Consider the following 19,142-nt stretch of genomic DNA (forward strand, 5'->3'; position numbering starts at 1 on the left):
ACAAGACTGCATACACGGGGAGGGAGTTACCGGGTTCCAAGGCCGTATCCAGGGGGGGGGGGTACCCGGTTTGACCCCCCCCCCCTGAAATTTTTGACCGAGTCGAAAATTAGTCTAAAAAATACCTGTAAAGACAAAACCTTACCAGAAAAAAATAGGCTCCCACGCTAAATCCTATTGCATTTTGTGGGTTAACGGTTCTGATCAGCTTACGCAATTAGGTAACCGTAGGTAACCCCATGTTCACCTGATCTTGCATAGTAAATTAGGGTTAATAATATGCGCTCTGATCAGCTTACGCAATTAGGTAACCCCATGTTCACCTGACCTTGCATAGTAAATTAGGGTTAATAATATGCGCTCTGATCAGCTTACGCAATTAGGTAACCCCATGTTCACCCGACCTTACATAGTAAATTAGGATTAATGGGCGCTCGAGGTATGGTATAAGACAGTGCAAGATTGTCAGTTCAGTTCAGTTCAATTTCGGACTTGGCTAAGAGAAGAGCGATTTTCAACATGAAGAGGAAGTGTGACATTACGTCGTTTTTCGCGCCCAAGCGGACCAGGAATGTTTCTGACAGTGGCATTAGCGGGACGTCTGCGGAGTATTCATCTACACCTGTGGATCTGAAGGGCACTGGAGCTATCGTTGAAGCTTCTGATTCACGCACACTGGAACCAACCACGAAGCAACACGCACTTGCACCAGCCCAGTCTTTGTCGTTGTTTTCAAATGACATCGGTCCTTTCGTCAACAAATCATCCAGTCTCGATTCAAATTCTAAACTTCGTTTGCTGAAGAGCCCTTGGATTCCAGATATCTCCTACATTTTTCCAGTATCCGATAAACGGAAGCTGAAGTTTCAATTAACTTGGCTCTCTCGTTTCAGTTGGTTGTCCTACTCTCCGTCTGAGGACGCTGCTTTTTGCAGATTTTGCGTTCTGTTCTCGTCAGAGACAGCTGGCAAAGGCTGCCACCAGCGCTTGAGGAATCTAGTCACCAACCCATTCAGGAACTGGAAGGATGCGATAGAGTGCTTCACAGCTCACCAACAAGCACAGTTTCATAGAAACTGCATCGTATCGGCTGAAAACTTCATTTCGGTCTCGGAGAAAAGGCAGGACAATATCATGCACCAACTAGACGCGGCGAGGAAAGCGCAGGTTCAAGAAAATCGCCAGAAGTTGCGACCAATTGTTGAGACGGTGATATTTTGTGGGCGGCAACAACTTGCCCTTCGTGGTACCAACGATTCCGGCCCCATTTCCGTCTCGGATCCAGAACCTTCTGACAATGATGGCAACTTCTGAGCACTACTGCGGCTGAGGGCGAGACACGGTGACGATGTTCTGAAGAACCACCTTGTTTCTGTGGCCGGAAATGCCACATATCTTTCTCCCATCATCCAGAATGGTATTATCGCCGCATCCGGGGAGCTTCGTCAGCAGTCTATTATGCAAAGAGTAAACACAAGTTCATGCTTTTCGGTGCTTGCCGATGAAACGGCGGACGCTTCGAATACCGAGCAGCTGTCTGTTTGTTTCCACTACACTTTCAAAGGTAACTTGCATGAGGACTTCATTGGTTTTACCCCAGTTTCTGATTTGACTGGGCAAGGTCTGGCTTCATCAATCCTACAATTTCTCTAAAGCCTTGGTCTTAATCTGAACAAGATGGTTGGTCAGGGATATGACGGTGCAGCATCGATGAGTGGGCATCTTAGGGGTGTCCAGGCTGTTATACGTGAAAAGTATCCGAAGGCGCTTTACGTCCATTGTAGTGCGCACAGTCTAAACTTGGTAATCTATTTTGTATGCTCTATTCTAGCATTTCAGCATTTCTTCGGTGTCTTGTCACAAGTCTGAAATTTTAACCATACTTCCCCACTCTGGACACAGAATTTAAAAGAGAAGATCAACGAAATACTACCGGATTCGAGGAAACATACTTTAACCAGACTCTGCGAAACAAGATGGGTGGAGTGCCACGATTCAGTCGTGCGTTTTCTTGAGCTTTACCGACCAATCCTGCGATCCCTGGAAGCTCTTGAAGAGAATGGACATGCAGAAACTTCTGCAAAAGCGGCGCAGTTGCTGGACACGATGAACCAGTCGCCATTTGTTGTGTATCTCCATGTGGTCAAAGAGCTTTTCTGCCTTACGCTTCCACTGTGCAAGACTCTTCAGTCAGTTGACTTTGATTTGGCAGCTGCACGCAGGCACGTGGAAACTGTCCTTTCAAAAACAAAGGAAATGCGAGGAAATACTGCCAATGCTTTCATGTCTATTTTCGACGAAGCCCAGCATTTTGCCTGTTACTAAGGACTGGAGATGACTTATGTAAGAATAAAACGTGGCCTGAGTATGAACGCAGAAGATCCAGACCTTCTCAACCACTCTGAAGTATTGATCTTTATTCCTTTGCTGAGACACTTTATTACCCATTTGAAACAACGATTTTTGCTTCATCAGAAACTGCCAAATCTGTCAAATCTCAGCATCCTTTCTCCTGCCAAAATTGTTTCTGTCGATCTGAAGGCATTAAACCTGGAGTTATTGGTTGAATTGTATGGCGATATTCTTCCCAAGCCAGACTGTCTGAAGCAAGAAATTGAGCTATGGCGCATCAAGTGGGAGAATGTTCCGGTATCAGAGAGGCCTACTTGTGCTGTGTCTTCGCTTCAGGCATGCGACGCTAGCCTTTTTCCAAATATTTTTCTTCTTCTGGCTGTTCTTGCGATGTTACCTGTTAGCACTGCTACTCCGGAAAGAAGTTTCTCAACGCTCAGAAGGCTCAAAACCTGGCTGAGAAATTTAACAGGAGAAGAACGATTGAGTGGTTTAGCCCTCCTTGCAGTCCATAGGGACGTTGATATCTGCCCTGACAAGGTCATCTACATTTTTGCAGGGAAGAAAAATCGTTGCCTGGATTTCGTTTTATAGATATTCGCCCTTACTTTTAGCTAAAAAAAAACTAAAAAATATATAGACTACTTCTAGCCTGCTATTTGGCTTCTATTTGCGCAAAAAAAAAATAAAAAAAATAAAAATAGCTTGTAGTATTTAACTGTATGTAAATACTTGTCTTGTTTTTGCGTTACTAAAAAAAAAAAAAAAAAAAAAAAACCCTTATAGATACGAAAGTATGCCTAGTGGACGCGTCCTCGTTCGCAAGGGGCGGACTAACGGTATCGAGCTAACGTAATGTTGCTCGAGGATGTTAGACAAAGTCCACGGGAAAAAATCAGGTAAACCCCCCCCCCCCCCCAAACAAAAATCCTGGATACGGCCCTGCCGGGTTCGAACACCTTTCCCTCGAAATTTTGTCTTATTCATTAAAAAGTAATTAAAATGCATATAAATTTATTAGGTGTTTATAATTTTTTTTATAACTTCCCCCCCCCGCCCCCAAAAAATCCTGATGAAGCCCTTGCACGTGGATCTTTTCAAAAAGAGTGAGAAAGGGGTGGCAGAGCTTCACAGTCTGACCCTTAGAAACCATTAGTTTTGGCCTCATTATTTTTATTTTCGTGCATTTAAGCATTTTTTTTCTAAGCTTTATCGAAGAGAAATGGGAATCGGAACTGGTCTTGGGATATATTTCCCTTGTTCCTCCCACTCCCTTCTTGATCCCTATGTGTCCATTTATATAGGGTGACGCTTCTTGGTTAAGTTATCAAACAGTTCGTGGTAACGAACTGTAAGTAAGGAGCGACCCGGCTCAATAGTAACCGAAACTCTAAAGAGGAAATTTTGATACCGATAGATACATCAGAAGAATCAGATTTTTATGCTGATTTCAAATATATAAGTTTTATCAAGTTTAGTCTTATCCATCAAAAGTTACTTGCCTGAGAAAATTGCCTTACTTTCGAAAAAAAGGAGGAGCAACCCCTAAAGTTATAGAACCTTAATGAAAATCACACCATCATATTCAGCGTATCAGAGAACCCTACTGTAGAGGTTTCAAGCTCCTATCTGCAAAAATGTGGAATTTTGTATTTATTGCCAGAAGACAGATCACGGATGCGTGTTTATTTTTTTTTTTTTTTTTCCAGGAGTGATCGTATCGATCCAGTAGTCCTAGAATATCGTGAGAGGGCTCATTCGAACGGAAATTAAAAGTTCCAGTGCCCTTTTTAAGTGACCGAAAAAATTGGAGGGCAACTTGGCCCCCTCCCACGCTCATTTTTTTCCCGAAGTCACCCAATAAAAATTTTGCGATAGCCATTTTGTTCAGCATGGTCGAAAATCTAATTAATATGTCTTTGAAGATGAGTTAATCCCCGAAGTTCCCGGGGGAAGGGCTGCAAGTTATAAACTTTGCCCATTGTTTACATATTAACAAGTTTTTTTAACTGAAAGTAAGAAGCGACATTAAAATTTAAAATGAAAAGAAATTATTCCAGAAATGAAAGGGGCTGTCCCCTCCTCAACGCCTCGCTCTTTACGCTAAAGTTTTTTATTGTTTTAAAAAATGAAGTTGTGAGACAGAGTCAAACTTAAGCGTAAAGAGCGAGGCGTTGAGGAGGGGACAGCCCCTTTCATATACGGAATAATTTCCATGTATCTTTCCATGGAGGATATTTCCTTGGGGGAAGGAACATTTCCATGAAGGGGGCGCCAGATTTCCCAGTACTATTTAAAAAACGATCAGAAATTAAATAAAAAACAAGTTTTTTTTCAACCGAAAATAAGGAGCATCATTAAAACTTAAAACAAACAGAAATTATTATATATATGAGAGGGTTCGCCCCCTAGTCAATACCTCGCTCTTTCGGCTGAAGTTTTTTAGTATTCCCAAAGAGCTATCCATTCAGCTTCACTGGTCCTTGTGATCCAGGGGCTTGTGATTCGAACAAAACACGGACATTAGCGTCAAGAGCAAGGTATTAACTAGGGAGCAAACTCCCTAGCACTTTCATTAAAAACATGCAGCTGTAGGTGTTCGCTACGTCAACTGATATGCATGTAGCGTCAAAACAAAATTTCGAGAAACCCAATTAGCCAAAAAAAGTAAAATTAATATGCGAATCTCGTTTTAATTATTCATCTACGGTGAGCCAAAATTAAAGCTGCATTAATTCAAAAACGTTCATAAATTAACTAAAAAAACAAGCTTTTTTTAACCGAAAGTAAGGAGCGACATTAAAACTTAAAACGAACTGAAATTATTCCGTATATGAAAGGGGCTGTCCCCTCCTCAATGCCTCGTTCTTTACGCTTAAGTTTGACTCTGTCTCACAACTTTATTTTTTAAAACAATAAAAAACTTTAGCGTAAAGAGCGAAGCGTTACGGGGGGGACAGCCCCTTTAATACACGAAATAGTTTTTGTTCGTTTTAAGTTTTAATGTTGCTCCTTACTTTTAGTTAAAAAAAACTTGTCTTTTTATGCAATTATACAAAGAAGTGAGCATAAAGGTAACACAAAAAGATGTGAAGGGTGAAATAAAGCAATAAAAAGTCTTTCTTCCTATTCAGCTCCATAATGTTTGTTCTTAACTTGGAGGACTAACTGCGCACCTGCGGGTAAAATATGGGACACAGTTTTTACTTGTATTCCTGCAAACTGTGGAGGGGGAGTGGAAGCTGCTGCTTAAGTTCAAGGGAAACCCAGTGGACAAATGCTCTTTGCAAGTAGCAGACCCCTCCCCAAAAATTTTTCCACATGTCTCTTTCCACTACCGCTCTATACGGTAAGCTGTTCCAAAAATATTGTTGATACGCTTTTTGACAATCTGTGTACAAATAGCCTGTTTTGATTTAGATGAATTTTCTCTACAACGTTTTCTCAGATACTCATTTCAATATCCTAAGCCTTGATAGTACCCGCTACATACGCCTTAGTCTTAGTGGTAGTAATAGTAGCAGTGGTAGAGGTGGCAGTAGTTGTAGTAGTTGTAGTAGTAATAATAGTAGTGTGTAAGCACTGCCTTTTTGGTCAATTGATCACCTATCTAATCATTTCCTGAAAGCTCCAAATTAATTTATTCTTTCATTACTGAGTTACGCCCTTTTGACAACCCGTATGAACACAACATGTTTTGACTTAGTCAAATACTCTTCTCAAAGTCCTCTGAAAGTCTCACCTGAATGCCCTTCGTCTTTTTGGAAAGTAAAGGTCAAACATGGCCACCTTTCTCAATAGCATATACTATATGTAAACAATGGACAAATTGCCTAACTTACATCCCTTCCCTTGGCAAGTTTGGGGGGAGGGGAGGGGGGGTTGACATCCACAACTACATAATTACTGGACCTTACAACTATGCTAACAAATTGGCTGTCTCAAAAATTTTATTGGTTGTGTTTTGGAAAATAATGCACTAGGGAGAGGAGCTGGGTGCCTTCAAACCACTTTTGACTCTTGAAAAGGGCAATAGAACTATCAGTTTAAATAAAGTGTATTCTTATGCTTTTTAACATCCCCTCCAAATAACTTTAAAGTTTCAACTTTCTTCTTAACCACAAATTTATCTTTCAAAGTCTGTTTTTGGGGGAGGGGGTCCAAGGATGATACATTTTTGAGTTGCCATTCTTAAAAAATAAAGTTTTTACGTATTCAAAAGTTTTAAAATATTTGCATTCAAATGCAAGTTAAAGCTAACAAAGCATAAGGGATCTAGGCTGTCAAAATAAATAGCCTATAAAAATATGAATACTCACTCACTGAGCGAGTGAGTGAGTGAGTGTGAGTATAAACGAGTGAGAGTGAGTGAGTGTGAGTTTGTGAGTGAGTATGAGCCCCCCTGTCATTGAGAAACTTTTTACGACCGACCCCTTCCATAAAAACCTTATATACCCCCTGCGCATAGCATACAATTCTTAAACCTAGGCTCTGGGGGGTTATGTCAATCCTGGAGGCATTATTTATTATCTTTGGACCATATTGAACAAAATGGCAATCTCAAAATATCTATTGGATGCATATTTGGAAAAGAGGGTGGCGGGAGGGGGGGATTTGCCCTCAGATCACTTTTGAGTCTTTAAAAGGAGGCTAGAAGAACCTTCTATGCCCCGAGGCATAACTCAGATCCTTGTCTCGAGGCTGTGGGGGGGGTTGCTTCAACCCCAGAGGCATCATTATTGGTCCTTTGGACTACTTTGAACAAAATAACCTTTTCAAAATTTGGGTCAGATGTATTTGGAGACAAGAGGTTGGGGAGAGGGGCCTTGTTGCCCGAAAATAACTTTCAACTCTAAAAATGGCACTAGGCCTTTCAGTTTCCAATCGAATAGACTCCTTTTGAAATTTATATAACCACTCCTTTTATGCGAAGTGCCTTGGTCAGAAAAAAATAATAGATAATTGTTATATTTTCTTTGGAGCATTGAGAGCATTGTTATATGTTCTTTGGACTATTTTGAACAAAATATCTATCTTATAATTTCGATCAGATGACTTTGGTGAAAAGAGGGTTTCGGGAAGGAGGCGGAGGGGCTAGTCGCCCTTGTATCGCTTTTGACTCTTAAAAAGGAACTAGAAATTTAAATTTTCAATCAATTGAGCCTCCTCTAAAGTTTGTACGAGCACCCTTCTATGAAAACCTTATATGCCCCCGGAACTTACTACCCTTAACCCCAGGTTTTGGGGGGTTGTGTCAGCCCTGAAGGCCTTGTTACATGATATATGATATTTAGACGATTTTTTTTTTTTAACAAAATGACTATTTCCAAATTTCTATCGGATACAATTGGAGAAAAGTGGACGTGGTGGGGCTATATGCTCTCTGATCACTTTGGCTCTTAAAAAGACCACTAGAACTTCTGATTTCCAATCAAATGAGCTCCCTCCGACGTTTATATGACCACCTCTTTCATAGAAAACCTCATATGTTAATAATGAGCAACTAGTAAAGCTTACAGCCCTTGGCCTGAGGTCTGTTGGGGGGGGGGGTTGTCATCCCCAAATACATAATTGCTGGACCTTTCAACTATGCTTAACAAAATGGATGGGATGTGTTTGGGGGAATGATGTCGTGGAGGGGGGGGGGCTTGCTGCCCTACAATCACTTTTGACTCTTAAAAAGGGCCATAGGACTTTCAATATCCAATCGAATTAGCCTCTGTTGAAGTTTTTACGACAATTCCTTCTCTACGAAGTGCCTTGGTCAGAAAAAACAACAAAAATATATCTTGCCTACATCGCACTTAACTTAGGCAGCGCTTTATGTGTTTTGTATCATATTGAAAGTTATCATATATTTACGGGGAAACTTTCACCTTTTTCAAACATCTAGCTCCTGGAAAAGGCGTGGAAGCTATAATTTTCTTTAGCGAGGGGGGGGGAGTGGTTATAAATTACTAAAATAATTTTAAAGGTGTGGTTTCCAAATTTATAGTGGGGATTCATTTGACAAAAATGCCTTGGGGGATACCCACGTTTTTCCTGATGTGTGCAGTAGAGTATGTGAATATAGTTTGTAATTCAGAAAAATATATTTTGAAATAAGAAAGAAGTTTCTTTCCCCTTAAGATTTATATTGAATACTTAATCAAAATAAATTCTCTCCGATGAAAGGATGCTAGATTGTAAATACCCCTTGATACTTATCTGAAGGACCTCTCGCGAAAAGTGATAAAACTTGCATTAATAATTTTAGACTTCAGGCCCCTTTATACCGATCTTCCAAGCAATACGATCAATTGACTCCTTCTTCTAGCCCCGTGAGTTGGTTTTCAAACATGTAATACTTCAAAATCGCTATTAACATTTTTTCTGGACTGCATATATGTTTTGAGACAAACAGACCACTGTCTGGCAGTATGGTCTTTGAAAATGGGCCATCTCAGAAATATCGCTTGACAAACCTTTGTTCCTAGCCGAGCCAAAATTTTAGTTTCGTGGCACAAAATGACAGAAATAGACACTTATCTGCATTGTAATCTCTTTCCATTACAGTTTTGCATAATTTTCGGAAAGGGTTCAACACCTCTCTTTAATAAAAAAGTGATCTTTACGAAAAACTGCATTTTTTCGCCAAGACTAACCATATCGAATTAGTGAACATAGAGTTTCAAAAAATGGCTCTTTGGAACAAAAACTTCAGATTCCATAGCCTTTTTTAAGTGACATAATTTTCGGAAAGGGTTCAACACCTCTCTTTAATAAAAAAGTGATCTTTACGAAAAAAATGCGTTTTTTCCCCAAGACTAACCATATCGAATTAGTGAACATAGTTTCAGGAAATGGCTCTTTGGAACAAAAACTTCAGATTCAATAGCCTTTTTTAAGTTACAATCGAGATTTTGCTACAGGAAAGGCCCATTTTTTCATATTTCACCCCACAAAACAACAATTTTGTCAAATAAGGGCAAAGTAAAATCAAAAAAAATTCTGTGATAGCCAGTTGACTTTGAACTAAACTACTATGCAAGAATCCTCCCAGTTTTAAAGATCATTTTTAATGCACGAGAGGACATCCAAACCGAGGCAGTCAATTAAAATGAATTGTAATTATACACAATTTATTTAGTACAATATTAGGTTATAGGATATTTTATAGTTGTGCACAAGCTATTCGGGTAGAGATCAGCGGATTTTTCTTGTAAGGCGGGAGTACTTAACGCCTCAAAAAGAGCATTTTTAGGCCAATATTTTCACAGTTTACGCATGGAGTGCTTTCGAGGAATACAGAAAAAGGTTGAACACCTTACCTCCTATCGTTTGGAAAAAAAAAGTTTTGAACGAGCGTTTAACTTGGGAGCTGGGAAAAAAAATCTGATCCATTAAAAAAATAAAAAATAAATATATATTTACTTTTCTTTGGAAAAATTATATTACAACTATTAAGCTTAAGTATAATTATCAAAAATTTAAAGAAAGGAGAATCTAGCTCCCTCATATTTATGAATAAGCCTGATTGTTATATATAAACTAAAAATTTGAAAAAAAAACTATTGCAAAAAGATTTTAGAGAGCAACTTTACAGCTTTGAACGAAAAATTATACTTTAAATGGGGGAATGGAGTATGATGAGATAGAGTGAAAGACCTTTTGTGTCTTTCACTCTATCTTATAAGGTTCTGGATCTCCTCCCTCCCTGATGCTTCAAAACTGGGTAATGTAGACAAGAAAAGTAACGATTACAGTTTTAATGTTCTAAAGGCAATCCGTAAGTACACACCTATTAATATGAACCGCCTTATTTTTTTCTGCTCTAAAATCCTTTTTTAAGGCATAACTCAATCTTAGCATAAGGAGTAGGTGGCTAAGAATGTCATTCCTTCACATAAAATTGAGTTAAACTTATGTTTGGATTAAGTTTTAAAGTCCCTTTTTGCGTTCATCTGCAAAAAAACTTTTCTTTTTTAATTGCTTCTTAGCCAAAGCTCAGTGAAATCATTGAGAACTTAGTAGAAGAACTTAATCCACATAACATTATGAAATTAAGAAATAAATCCACATAGCACATAAAATAACATAATCCACTTGACATTAAGAACTTAATCCATATACCATTCTGCGGATATTTAATGAGTTGTCTTCACCATATTTGTGTGTTTCTGTGCAGTATTTGCTGTTAAATTAGTGTGTTTTGAAGGTAAATTCAATCTATGTAAATATTGTTTTTCTTTTTTAGCCAAAAAGAAACCTTTCCTTGTTGACGATTTTGGAACACAAAAAAGAGAAACTAGCATGGACCGAGTCTCTCTTTGTTTACATTTTTAGCACCTGTGACGACGATATAATTTGTAGGGTTATAAAGAACCTAAAGCAAGATGACTTGAAGCAAGTACTTGGTCATAAAAACTGTAACGGACTCGTAAGTATCGAACATCTTTGTGTATTTGGTCTTACATTTTTACTCCTGGTTTTCTATTTGCCTTCAACCATAGAAACACGCAAAACTACATTTTGCGTAATAAGCAAATTACGGAGTGTTTACGTTTTTGTCATACATAACAGTTGCTTTGTCAAACGTTAAACAGTTTTTCAACCACCACAAAAAATAATATTATAACTGAGTGAAAATAAGGTGATGTTTTTTTTCCTTTCACAGAAATTTATCAGATAAATATCTGAACGGGATCTCAAAAAATATCTTCGTTGTTTCCTTTCATATATTGAGAAATTTGACTTTAGCGATTTTAAAAAGGTCTTACATTAGTGATTTATGCTCCTTTCTGGGTTGAAAAATATATGCTGTTAGAAAAACAAATCAGAAAACAAGGAAATAACATCCCCCCTCCCCCCCAAAAAAACAAACAAACAAAAACAAAATAAAAACATATAATCAAAACAAGGAAGCAAAATCAACAAAAGTACGTACTCATAACACTAATTCGTAAGCAGAAATTAAAAATGAACAAAGATACTACTTGTAGTTTCTACCAGGCAACTGTATATAATTATCATATTGGCAACTTTGCAATATATTCGAAAATGCATGTCTTTGTGGTTATCCGCTAATATTTTTTACTATAGTAAGTTTAGTTTCAACAGTTGTTTAGACTGTTTTGGAATAGAACTATTATTTTAATATTCCACCAAATCAATATGTATGTTTTACTGAAATAACAAAAAATATTTCTTGTTCTAGGAGGATGCCGTTTTGGAACTGTCAGGGATGGCTCAGCAAATGGGATGTGCTCGTAAAGTTTTGAGTTGATTCGGGCACTTATATTTTAGGTCCTCGTGAGACTTTCCTTGATGATAATTCTGCAAATAAAGTTGATGTCAAAGATTACCAATTTTGTCATAGAAATAGAACCCAGCAAAGACATGGTGGTTTAGCTGTTTTAATTAAAAATTATATTCCTGCACGAATGAGAGATGATTTTTTACGGTTTAATATTGAAATGAATTGTGAATGTTGTGTAGTTGAATTTTTTTTGCCTAATAATGAAAAACTCTTAATTGTAGCGATATACCGTCCCCCCCCTCTTCTAGTAAGGTAAATTTCATAAGTAGATTGAAAAGTATGCTAGTTTACTTTTCAAGTCTGCGTATTCCATTCATGATCCTTAGGGACTTCAACATAGACCTAATGAGATGTTTACCTTCAGACCATCATGGGATTGATAATTATGCATTACAGATTTTAGAAAGTTCTCTTTCTTGTAATTTATACCCGGCTTGTTTTGTCCTGTCACGTGTAGCCGACTCATCTACTTCGCTTATTGACAATATTCTCTCGCCTTATACATGTGAGGCTACTTTTGTGATTATGGACGAATCATCAGATACTGTATGATTATGTCGGATTATATGGCTCAAAAGACTTTGATTAGGGAGATCATTACAAGAAAAAAAAATCTTTCACGTAAAAATATATACAATTTAACAGTAGCCCCTCGTGACGTAGAATGGAGTGAAGTTTTAGAAGGGACAGATAATAATAGATCACTGGATATTTTTTATAGAGTATTAAATGAACGATTAGACCATCATTGTCCTTATGAAAAAATACATCGTTAAAAAAATTTCCACGAAATCCATGGATTAATGAGTAACTCCTGAGGTCAGTTAATGAAAAAAAATCGTCTATGTAAGATAAGATTGAAATATCCATCCCCTGATAATATTATACGGTTTAAAAGTTGAGAAAATTAGTTGGGAAGAACTCTTTAAACGAGGTAAAACGAGTACTTTGAAAATTCTTTTAGGAATTTTGATTCACCGAAAAAAACCATGGTATCTAATTAAACAAAAGATGGGAAACAATTGGAATAATTTTTACCCAGAATTATTAATAGATAAAAATGGTCTTGAATCAAAGCGAAATGAAGCCGTTGCAGAATCTTTCAGTGCTCATTTTGCTAGTATTGGTTCTGTTACTCGTGGTCTTGGCTCGACTTCAGCTCAATCATATAAAGAATACCTTTGTCAATCAGAGGATACAAGTATGTTTTTGACCCCAGTTAGTCTTGATGAATTCCAAAAAAACTTAGTAGATTTAAATAGAGGTAATTCATTAAGTTTGGATGGACTTTCAACTAATCTTTTGAAACACCTTGCATCTGTAATTCATACACCTCTTGTTTATATTTTTAATTTGTGTTTATCTTCTGGGGTATTCCCTACTAAATGGAAAATTGTCCCAGTTATCCCAGGGTATAAAAGAGGTGATAAAACTAATGTTGATAATTACCAACCTATTACAATACTTTATTCTTTGTCAAAGATTTTGGAAAAGTTATTTCACAAAGGAATTTTGTCTTATTTGGATAAAAAAAATCTTTTAACCAATTAGCTGCTTTTAACCAAGTGTAGCTGCGATATCCTTAGGTGGCTTGATGCTGTAGTGAGATGTTAGTAGTAGTAGTAGTAATATATCTTTGATTTGTGGAGTATTGTCCAAACAGATTAAATCTTGGGCCCTAAGATTTAAGACTAAAAACGCCAGCAGCATACTTAGATTAACTGAAATATTTTTACAGTAACATAAGGAGAATCTTGCCATATTTTGAAACGAAAAGAATTCAATTTGACTATTCCAGAATCCCCTCTATTTGGCCGTAAGACGAAATAAGAAAATGGCCGTTCGTCTTCTTCTTAAGTTGGGAGCGTCTTTGAATGTATCGGATGAGAATGGAGATGATGTTTTGCACATCACTGCTGTAAATGATTCCATGAATGATATGTTGCAAGAATTGTTAAATGGGAAGGATAAAACGGAAGCACTTGCAAGACGGAATAATCAAGGTAAGTTACAATAAATGAAAGTAAAATTACGCAAATGGGTGGAGAAAAAAATACAATTCTTTAATGGCGTCAATACTATAGTGTTAAGGTGGTGGTTGACAGAAATTCAGAATGTGAGATTAGACATGAAACTGATTAGACTCTGTAAAACCATTTTAATTGTTCCCGAAGAACTAGTACTGCTTTTTTATTTACCTAGATGAAATTTCTTGTTCTATATTTTGAAAGAAAAAGAAACTTTCGTAAGAAGAATTTCTGGCATTGAACTGTTTTGCTGCTATTATTAATAGCACGAGGTGTCGTTCATCAATCAGTAAAAAAATATGTACGTTCCTGTCAAGTTCAAGTTCTATTATCCTTTAAATACAAACACTCTAAATTTCACAAAATTCCGAAGGTTTCAGAGATCCTTTAACTAGGAAAACAAAACAAAATTTTACCCTATATTTTAATCATATTTAATAAACTAGGTCTAGGAAAAACAAACAAGAAATCTAATCGCACAATGCTCGCTGGAAGACAAACGGTCTCCAAATCACCCTTCTTCATCAGCAAATCTCTATTCATTAACAGTATCAAGAACAAACGCCAGCTTCTTAAAATATATTGAACAAACTCCACTCAACTAATTATCCTTTTCAATAAGACCTTATTTAAACATTTTAATTTTCAATTTTTCTTCTCCAACAAAAATCTTTTCTGGTCTTATTAAAGAAACCAGGATATAAGAATCCCAAAACCCAACAGGAATAGAGTTCCAGGCACGCCCCACAGCAACGGCAATAGCAAAGTCTGAACGCAATGAGTGCATGAGAGAAACCAATAAATCTTCCCGATTTTCAACTGCACGTGGGTTAACTTCACTCACACGTTGAAAGATGCCAGGAAAACATGATGGAAAATCCCTGTGGCAATACTGAAATGCCATTGAACACAACGAAAGTGTATAGACTTTTTCAGACTTGAGAGATGGACAGGAACATGTGTGGTGGATTGAAAAACTTTTGCTTATTTCAAGTGGAGATTACGGATTACTGAAAGTAAATACAGAAAAGTAAACATCCATGTCGAACTTGGCCTTCATCTGTAATCAACTTATGGTCTATTTTCAGAGATTTGGGGCAACTAAATGGTTTCATAGTTGCCGTGTAGCTTCTTTAATCACATCCCGATTCTTCTAAACATTTTATACAGATTCTACAAGTCTCCTAGTAAAATATGACAGTGAAGCTTTACATATCTGCGATATTAGTATATTTCAGTATATTTTAAACGCCTCTAGATTTTTGTCACTTTGTCTTTCCTTATACGCTTTCCAGAGATTTTGCTCTCATTTTAGTGACTTTAGAATTCTACATGTTGTTCGCGGGGCTATGGGTGCTAGACCATCTTGTCACAGGTTTTAGACAGTCTTCCAAAAACTTGTTTCGACATTACCATAAAACTGATCAAATATCCTGTCATAATGTTTGCTATGATTGTTTATTTAATTTCTCTTCGTTTTTTATTTTATTTATTCTTTAATAGTAATTTCTGGTGTTTTTGTGGTAAAGTGAGTTTAAGGTTGTAAAGTGAGGTTATAGTTGATACCTTATTACTTCCTTTATAGGGGGTATAATTACGGTCATAAGGTAAATAAACTTTGGTAGGGTGCCTTATGCTTTGACTTGACTAATTTGGCGTACCGACTGGGATTAATCGAGAGACTAAAATAACGTTATAAATTGATACTAGAATTTTTTTTAGCTGACCTCTGACGGAATGTGAAGAAAGATGTAATTTGGATTCTTCTTTACTTTATTTTTTTTAAGTTCTGGTTCGGTTGGTAGGAAAATATAACAACATTTCCAAATAACGATCGAAGGTTACTTTTACGATTATTAATCACGGATAAAGTTTATGGCTTTTATAACAGATTTTTCAAATGAATTTGGCTCATTTGCTTTGAATTACTTGTCTGTCACTTAACTTGGCCTAAATATACATTTTTTGTTTCTCATTTTAAGTCTTTTCATATCTCCAGGGTATTATTTGGACAATGTGGTCCGTATCAAATGGTGGGTCCTCCGTTCCCATGGTATTATTTAAGTTTCTTTATTTGGTTTACATGTGAGCACCAAATGTGTTTTTCCTTTTTAACCAAAGCTTAATGCCCTGCTGCATCACTTTGGTTAACAATATTCGCACGGCGGCTACTTTAGAATTTTGTAGCTTATAAGCCAAACCCGAATTTTCCTTCCGAAGTTTCGTAATCTCCAAAGGAAAGTTAGTGCTGATGCTTCTTCTAGAGTCTCTTTGGTTACCAAAACAAGCTAGGATATTTTCCTTGTGCTTCAGGTTCAAGACAGAAACAATAAATAGGGTCAGCAGCTGGTGCAAGCTTGTGAGGGCGGGACGCTCGGGATTCTTTCTAATTCAATAGATAAATGTAAACTGGATAGTGGACATCCTCGTAATTATGCACCTACATTCCTGTCAAAGAATCTTTAACTGTCTCTTCGATATTATTGTCATCCTTACTAGGAATTGCGTGTATAAAAAGATTTCCTCGTTTGGCGTATATTTCCGTGTTCAAGCAATGATCTTTAACAAGCTTAAGAATAGTTTTCAAACCAGCGTTTTCTTCCCTTGAAGCTGAATTCTCCTTTCCCAGATCTTCTATCATTTGTTTTAAATCATTCATTCACTCCTCAAAATGCTTTTTCGTGATAGACAAATCAAAGTATAAAATAATCCTGCTTCTTCATATTTTCAAATAAAAAGTGCACTAGAACAAACAGCGCAGCAACTAATTAAATAATCAAAATGCCTTGGTCAGACTCTCAAAAAGTACACTTGCGTAATAGTTTGTCCTCATACTTGAAAAAATAATCCAATTATCGCAGTTTGTGATCACACACAAAGTTTGAATCTGTCTCACAGCTTTATTTTTTAAAACAATAAAAAACTTTTGCGTAAAGAGCGAGGCGGTGAGGAAGGACAGCCCCTTTCATATACGGAATAATTTCTGTTCGTTTTAAGTTTTAATGTCACTCCTTAATTTCAGTTAAAAAAACTTGCTTTTTTTATTTAATCTCTAAAGGAATTGTCTAGTAACCAATATTTTTTATGGAGCATTATTTTAAACATAGCAATTTTCATTCTGATACAACTGAACTGCAATTCATACTTACAACAAGAAAAGTTTTAAAAATTTCAGACAAAACATAAGATAACAGCAGTTCAAAGGGCTGAGGCAACCGTTTCAGCTGCTGTGGACGCCGCAAATAGGGGTATGTCCACTTCGATCATAGTTTTCACTTTTATTGGCTTTTTTGCCTATATTTGAGTTGAGAGGGGGGTCTGTAATTAATTTTTCTTAGGGGGTACCATCCTTAGTAACGGCTCTGCCTAAGACCCCTCAAAAACAATATAAAATTAGAATAAAAAGTGTACCATTGAAATAATTTCTTTTTTTAAATCTTCTATTGGAGGTTTACAGTCTGCAACCTTGAGTAACAAGGAAAATTTCAAATTTACATAGGTAGCACTGATGTCTCTTTTTCCCGCTTTATACCTTACAAACGGATTAAAAAGAAAGAAAAATGAATAAAAGTAAATTATTTACATGGCAATTGCATCTAATTTGTTTCCAACGGCTCACAGTTTTTGCTCTTTTGCTTGTAATAAAAAAAAACCTAAGAGTTTTTTCTCTCACAGGAGTCTTGAGTTTTAAATACTTGAGGGGGACGCAATTTGTTGTCACATGAAGTTGTAATATTCAATAATGAATACGAAAATTAAGCAACAAAAACGGGTTTTCATTTTTATAAAGCAGTGAATACAATAAAATAAACACTTAATTAAACAAACATACTCCGAATATTTCGGCCCTACGTCTGGGAGCCTTTCTCGACAAAAAAAAGAGAAAACGAAACAAAAAATTTTCTTTTTCAAAAACTTAACTTAAATCAAAATAAAACATGCTAAACACATAAAGAAAAAAAACGAAAAAATATAAATAAATAGGAAACAAAACTCAAATATTAAATAAACACTTACATGTACTGGCGTATAAACAAAATCGAATGTTTATAATGATTCAAACTCGCCTCCTCACAGTATATAAATGGAAATCTATCAAAAAATGAAAATATATACTTATACTTAAACCAAAACAGTAAAGGTCATCTAACCCCCGGCCCATAACCCCTAGTTAAATCTCACAAGTTCATTAACCAATTTTTGAATTATAAATTGAACGGATTCGGTGGCTTGCAAGCATAGGTGTAGTTTGTTTACTTTTCCCAGCATTTAACCCATTCTGACCTTTGTCCGCAAGGTCATCTTTCGTTTCAGAATTATTATTAAAATCAGTACTGGTTGAATATCTTACCTGCTTTTTAATTAAACTATTATAAATTGAATTGAACCTAAATTCCCCCTCATCTCTATTGATACTAATACCCCCATATATTATCTTTTTTATTTCTATAGTTTCCCTGAAGCTTTGTAAAAATCCTACAGACGTATCCACGATTGTTGTTTGATCAAATAAAATACTGTGATGAGGAAAATTATAAACATGTTCTGCAACAGCTGAATCGAAAGTTTCCAGTGTTTTATTTTGTTTTAGAGATCAATCTATGGCATTCTTGTGTTGCTGTAGCCTATTTTCTAAAATCTGTTGTGTTCTTCCCACATAAAATTTACCACAAGAGCATGGAATTTTATATACTCCCTTTTGCATATTTCTCGGTACCTTGTCTTTTCCCTTATTTAACAAAGAGCATATAGTTTGTCCTGATTTAAATGCTGTTTCCATATTATGTTTTTTTAATTCTCTTCTTAATTTTTGTGAACATATCAAACAGTTCGTGTTAACGAACTGTAAGTAAGGAGCGACCCGGCTCAATGGTAACCGAAACTCTAGAAAACGAGTTTTTGATACCAATAGATACATCAAAAGAATTAGATTTCAATGCTGATTTCAAATATATAACTTTCATCAAGTTTAGTGCTACCCATCAAAAGTTACGCCCCTGAGAAAATTTGGCTGATTTAAAAAAAAAAGGGGAAAGACCCCCTAAAAATTATAGAACTTTAATGAAAATCACACCATCATATTCAGCGTATCAGAAAACCCCACTGTAGAGGTTTCAAGCTCCTATCTACAAAAATGTGGAATTTTGCATTTTTTGCCAGAAGAAAGATCACGGATGCGTGTTTATTTTTTATTTATTTTTTTTTTCTTTTCCCCAGGGGTCATCGTATCGACCCAGTAGTCCTAGAATATCATGGGAGGGCTCATTGGAACGGAAATTAAAAGTTCTAGTGCCCTTTTTAAGTGACAAAAAAATATGGAGGGCAACTAGTCCCCCTCCCACGCTCATTTTTTTCTCAAATCACCCGATCAAAATTTTCAGATAGCCATTTTGTTTAGCATGGTCGAAAATATGATAAATATGTCTTTTAGGATGACTTAATTCTCCGAAGTCTCCAGGGGGAGG

General features: G+C 36.5%; 2 protein-coding genes across 2 annotated transcripts in view; both read left to right on the forward strand.

Annotated features, from left to right (window-relative positions):
- The window catches only part of LOC148940057 (protocadherin-like wing polarity protein stan), a 421,746-nt gene that overhangs the window by 226,090 nt on the left and 176,514 nt on the right, over positions 1–19,142 (forward strand). The window lies entirely within an intron of this gene.
- The window catches only part of LOC148940058 (uncharacterized), a 139,178-nt gene that overhangs the window by 102,787 nt on the left and 17,249 nt on the right, over positions 1–19,142 (forward strand). The window contains exons 12-13 of the mRNA XM_089105803.1: positions 10,589–10,771; positions 13,449–13,653. Coding sequence (XP_088961929.1) covers positions 10,589–10,771; positions 13,449–13,653 — 388 coding nt within the window. The remainder of the gene's footprint in view (positions 1–10,588; positions 10,772–13,448; positions 13,654–19,142) is intronic.

This window comes from Artemia sp. Qi Xiang Cuo, chromosome 20 (assembly GCF_049724085.1).
Source record: "Artemia sp. Qi Xiang Cuo chromosome 20, ASM4972408v1, whole genome shotgun sequence".
Lineage (NCBI taxonomy): Eukaryota > Metazoa > Arthropoda > Branchiopoda > Anostraca > Artemiidae > Artemia > Artemia sp. Qi Xiang Cuo.